We start from the raw sequence: 6000 nt of genomic DNA, 5'->3' as shown, positions 1-6000 counted from the left end.
CCAATTATGCTCTGCATGCTAGGAGAAGACAGCGTGCATGTTTGGGTCGGCCCATGTCCGGGCGGCCTGTTTTTTTCTACTTTAAATAATTTGGGACTTAAAAAATGTCCGAAAATTAAAAGAAAAATGATAATTATATAATTACTATTTAAAGAAATCATAAAAATGTTTGTGGATTCAAAAAATATTTGTGATTTTGTAAAAAAATGTTTGCTTATTCAAAAAAGTTCAAAATTTTAAAAACGAATGTTCGGGAAATCAAAAAATGTTCATGATTTTTTTAAAAGTTGGTATATTAAAGAGTTAATGAAATTGAATAAAATTTTGTTAATTCGAAAAATATTCATGAATGGAAAATATCCTAAAATTTCAAAAACTATTTGTGACTTACAAAATAGTTTATTTATTCTTAAAATATTTATTGATTCAAAAAATTACCAGGCATTTCAAAAAATGTTCATGGATTACAAAAATTGCTCCACCAATTTCAAAAAAATGTTTGTCGATTCTAGAAATGTTCGCCGATTCAAGAAAAGTGTTTAATTCAATATTCACAATAAAAAGGTTTGCAAATAGTGTAAAATATTAATGAATTCATAAAATGTTTGAAATTTTGTAAAAGTGTTCATGAATTTTTTTTCACTATTTCAAATATGTATACAAGTTTTCAAAAATGTTCGTGATTTCAAAAATTGTTCATGATTTCATGAAATTGAGAGTGATAGTGTATCTCGGTGATGCAGCAAAATGTGGTCATGGCCATAGAAGAATATGATTTTTGTTCTCCCGTTGCATCGAATGAGCCTTTTTGTTAAGCATTAAGCCCCAACACGTAGATGTAGCAAAGTACATGTTAGTTTGCCGCGCCGAAGCTTGCGCGGCTTTATAAATGCAACAGCGTCCCAGTTTGTAGACATCATAGCCACAGGCACAAACACTTCGTTCTCCCCTAAAAAAACACTTCGTTCCGGTGCACGGCGTATGCACATGGCGGCTCCGGCTGACCAAGTTAGCAGCAAGCACTTCGTTCTGGTGCACGGCGTATGCGTCGGCGGCTGGGCCTGGTTCAAGGTCGCGACGTGGCTCAGGTCGGCTGGGCACCGCGTCAGCACGCCTGACCTGGCGGCGTCGGGCGTGGACCCCAGGCCGCTGCGGGAGGTGCCGACGTTCCGCCAGTACAGCAAGCCGCTGCTGGACCTCATGGGGTCCCTCCCGCCCGGGGAGAAGGTGGTGCTCGTCGGCCACAGCCTCGGCGGCGTGACCATCGCCCTCGCCTGCGAGCTGTTCCCGGAAAAGGTCGCCGCTGTGGTGTTCGTCTCCGCCTTCATGCCGGACCACAGGTCGCCGCCGTCGTACGTGCTTGAAAAGATACACACCATGATCGACTTCCTCGAATCTGCAGCTTAGATTTGTCGTACGCGGAAACAGAAGACACCAACATATACACACCAGCTTATCGTTTTTCGTACCACTGATGAATGTATGCTGGATCTAAAAAGTACAAGAAGCGGAGAATGGACTGGATGGACATGGAGTTTAAGCCTCAAGATCCTGAGGGCAAGCTCCCTACTTCCATGCGGTTCGGGCCGCTGGTCACCCGAGCAAAGTTCTTCCAGCTGTGCTCGCCGGAGGTATGTACGTACCTGTCGCTCTGTTAATCAATCTGTTCGAACATCGATGAAATGCTAGCTCCTGCTAGGAGGCTGTACACTGAGTGAGATTTGAGATTGGCCAAAGAGGAAATTAATCCTGGCGTAACGTTGCATGTTGTCGGCAGGACCTGACGCTGGGAAGATCCCTGATGAGGGTCGGCTCGATGTTCGTGGACGACCTGAAACTGCAGCCGCCATACACCGAAGCTCGCTACGGGTCTGTGCGCAAGGTGTTCATCGTCCTCAAGGACGACAACGCCATCTTCGAGGGATTCCAACGCTGGATGGTGCAGAACTACCCCGTGGACGAGGTCAGGGAAATCCACGGCGCTGACCACATGGCGTTGCTCTCGACGCCGGCCGAGCTGGCGCGCTGCCTCGCCGACGTCGCTGGCAAGTATGCTGCCTGCATTGACGATGGCGTGGCGCCCGTTCCTCGTTGCCGGTATTAATTTTTGATTTGTCTAAGATACTGTGGCCGTCGTTGCCAGCCTTTGTTACTGATCTACTATCTACAGTACGTATACGTACTGCTCTTGCTACCTCATGGTCGGGCAGGACGACAATTATTTTGATTATTGAAATAGCCACAAGTTCCAAGACGATAATGTTTCACATTCATATAGTAGGGCATGGAACTTTGTGGCTATTTTAATACTTTACGTACTCAAAATAATTGTCGGTGAGCACCTACACGTCCGTTATGATCAACGTCATGGGCAGATTTTCCCCTGCATACCACAGGCCCCATTTACTAAGGACAATAAAACTGTGCCCATTGTGTGCTCTCTCCGGCTGGTGGTTGGTAATAGTGGAAGTAAATTGAACTAGCTAGTATCTTCACATAGTGGGTGGGTAGTAATATATGTGTGTGATATCATACACATAAACTGTTTTTAGCGGCCGAGCTCTATGGAGGCTTTCAAACGCAAAATTTAAAATTCATGAAAATTCATTTTTTTTTACATTTTAAAAATTCTGAAAAAATATAGACATACATGAAGGCATAATGCACAAGTGTGTAAATTTTCAGGACAAAATACATTGAAATGAGGGTCGTGCAAAAATAATTAGGGCTTTTTAACACATGATACTATTCATCCTCCATGAATTTGTCTTTTTTACATCGCATTCCAATGTATTTCATCGTGAAATTTTACACACATACGCCTCACATCCTTTTTTACTCGTACAATTTTTTTCAGATTTTTTTGAAACTGAACATTTTGAACTTTGAATTTTCCAAAATTTCAGTCTCCATGAAGACCGAGATCCAAAACGCCATGCTCGTATCATATAAGGCTTCATTTATTTAGATGTAGACTCATTTTGCCTTGGTTTTCCTCCTCGGTCCAGTAAGTGGGCTAGATCTACTAAGGGAGGCTATCTCATTGAAAAATCGACACATGAATTTGTCTTTTTTACATCGCATTCCAATGTATTTCATCATGAAATTTTACACACATACGCCTCACATCCTTTTTTACTCGTACAATTTTTTTCAGATTTTTTTGAAACTGAACATTATGAACTTTGAATTTTCCAAAAATTCGGTCTCCATGAAGACCGAGATCCAAAACGCCATGCTCGTATCATATAACGCTTCATTTATTTAGATGTAGACTCATTTTGCCTTGGTTTTTCTCCTCGGTCCAGTCGCGCCCCCCAGAAACCCGTTTTTCGCCGGTTTGGGTCGAAACTGGCGCCGACGGACCCAGGCCGAACCCGGCGCGCTGAGGGGCGCCCGGGGGCGCCGGCGCGAGCGGTTTTGGCGCGAAAGAGTCGCGGGCCAGCCGCGTCAGCGACACGACGCCTCGTCTTTCCCCAGAATGCCTCGGTTCCCGCGGGAAATCAATGGCAAGGCTGCCGCCGGTCAGCCTTGCCATTGATTCCTCACGGGCGGCGCGTCACGCCTCCTCTCCCGCCACGCGTACACACGGCGCGGGCTATAAAACCAGCGGCTCCCCCTCCCCTCTAGCCACACCAGCTCGAGCCCAAAACCCTCTCTGCCTCTCTCCCGTCCGTCGCCGAGTGCCGCCTATCTCCTTTTCCTCCCCTTCCCTTTCCGATGGCCGAACGCTTCCCCGGCGACGCCGCGGCGGCAAACGGCTTCGGCCGCCGCTCGCTCCAGGAGTGGGAGGCGTGGCTTCTGTTCGAGGCCAACATCCCGGCACCGCCGGACATGCGCGCCGGGCCGACGGGGTGGAAGCTCAGCAACGGGGGCACCCGCGTGCTTTCGTCCCTGATGGACGAGCAGCGCGTCCTCCCCCAGTACGCCACCGACAACCGCGCGGCGTGGGCGGATTACTTCCAGCGCCGGCAGGCGCAGCGGCTGACGTCCAACAACGGGGCGCCGGTTGTGGGCGGCATCAAGAACAGCGACGGCCGCCGCGTCTGGTGGGGCGTCCCCGGCCGCACACTCCACGAGGTGCTGGCGTACCTCGAGGGCGGCAATGACCCGCCGCTCGCATACCCTGCCGTGCCCCCCCCCCCCGGCAAGAGCGCCGGGCCATGGGCGCCCAGGAGGTTCGGCTCCTCCTCCTCTTCCTCCTCTCAGTCGCCCTCCCGCTCCTCCTCCCACTCTTCCGGCTCGCCGGCGCTGTTCCGCGTCAAGGCCGAGCCCGCCGCGAAGATGCCGCTCGGCCGGCGCACCCGCAGCGCCGGCGTCGTCATCAACGAGGGTGGCAGGCGCGCCCCCTCCTCGGCTCCTCCGCGCTACGTCAAGCCAAAGACGGAGCCGGGGCTCCCCGTTGTGAATACGAGCCCGGGCTCGCCGGCGGCGTCCAGGAGGAGGAGCTCGATGACGGCGGCGACCCTGAAGTGGGCGCGCGACGACTGGGCGCAGACGGAGCTGCAGCGCCAGCGCCTCGCCTTCGAGCGCTTCGAAGCTCCGCGTCGTGGCCGGGACGAGGGAGGCGTGGTCGTCCTCGACGACAGCGACGACGACGACGTGCCGCCGCCACCGGCCCGCCATGGAGACGTCGGGGAAGGGTCCAGCAGGGGCGGCCACGCCATCAAGAAGGAGAAGGCCGACGGCGACGACGAGGACGGCGGCGACGTAGGCGAATACGCCGCGCTCAGCGACTTCTTCACCCCGTAGTTGTTGTTTTTTAATAACTTATGTAACGCCGAACATGTCCAATATTATGTCAAGTTAGCTGAACTTTGCCGAATTTTTTTTTAAAGTAAAAAGCCCGCCTCTGGGGATGACCCGGGCGAGCGGCTGGGAACCCGCTCGTCCCCGCACCGATTTTAGCACCGGCTCGTCCTCAAGGGGCGCGTAAAATCACCGGCTGAGGCCATCGGCTAGAGATGCTTTTAGAGCGAGACGGTAGCTTGTCTTGCGTCGAGCGACAACAATATCGGGCCGGCCCATTTAGCGTGCGCAGACTTAAAAGAAACAGGAGAAAAGGGGGGGCTTGTCTCAAAAAAAAAAGAGAAAAGGGGGGCACCAAGGGATCAATCTCACGAGGTTCGGGCCGCTGGTCACCCGAGCAAAGTTCTACCAGCTTTGCTCGCCGGAGGTATGTACCTACCTATCGCTCTGTTAATCGATCTGTTCGAACATCGATGAAATGCTAGCTCCTGCTAGGAAGCTGTACGCTGAGTGAGATCTGAGATTAGCCAAAGAGGAAATTAATCCTGACGTAACGTTGCATGTTGTCGGCAGGACCTGACGCTGGGAAGATCCCTGATGAGGGTCGGCTCCATGTTCGTGGACGACCTGAAACTGCAGCCGCCGTACACGGAGGCTCGCTACGGGTCTGTGCGCAAGGTGTTCATCGTCCTCAAGGACGACAACGCCATCTTCGAGGGGTTCCAGCGGTGGATGGTGCAGAACTATCCCGTGGACGAGGTCAGGGAAATCCACGGCGCGGACCACATGGCGTTGCTCTCGACGCCGGACGAGCTGGCGCGCTGCCTCGCCGACATCGCCGGCAAGCATGCTGCTCGCATTGACGATGGTGTGGCGCCCGTTCCTCCTTGCCGGTATTAATTTTTCGAAAACGCTAACGCCCACACGTGTGGACGTTACACAACTCACCCACACGCCTCCATCGTCGTCCAGCGCCCTTTGCACGAATCTCGGCATGAAAAGGCTGATTTTGTGTGCCACGTGGGACAACTCGTGTGTGTGGGTGTGAGGGAGTTCGCCCGCACACCGGTTTCTCTCCGCGGTCAACGTTTCGCCAGTCGAGGCGTGCGATGAAACTGCTGTCGCGCCCGCACGCCGCGCACCACTTATGTTCCCCATCTCCTACGACTGCCCATTCTCCCACCCTCTCACACCTAAGCTGTCATTTGCCATGTTTTGGAATGGTACATGGCAACTGCCCTATTTGTGAGC

General features: G+C 52.0%; 1 protein-coding gene across 1 annotated transcript; it reads left to right on the top strand.

Annotated features, from left to right (window-relative positions):
• The first annotated feature begins 941 nt into the window (after window positions 1-941).
• LOC109738118 (salicylic acid-binding protein 2-like) lies at window positions 942-2219 on the top strand. Its single transcript, XM_073497019.1, has 3 exons — window positions 942-1398; window positions 1509-1631; window positions 1778-2219. Exons 1-3 carry the CDS (start codon window positions 982-984, stop codon window positions 2102-2104), a joined length of 867 nt encoding a protein of 288 aa, XP_073353120.1. The 5' UTR covers window positions 942-981; the 3' UTR covers window positions 2105-2219.
• Window positions 2220-6000: the final 3781 nt, after the last annotated feature.

The sequence above is a fragment of the Aegilops tauschii genome, chromosome 4 (assembly GCF_002575655.3).
Source record: "Aegilops tauschii subsp. strangulata cultivar AL8/78 chromosome 4, Aet v6.0, whole genome shotgun sequence".
In the NCBI taxonomy this organism is placed as follows: Eukaryota; Viridiplantae; Streptophyta; class Magnoliopsida; order Poales; family Poaceae; genus Aegilops; species Aegilops tauschii.
This window is presented reverse-complemented; position numbering and strand designations above follow the sequence as displayed.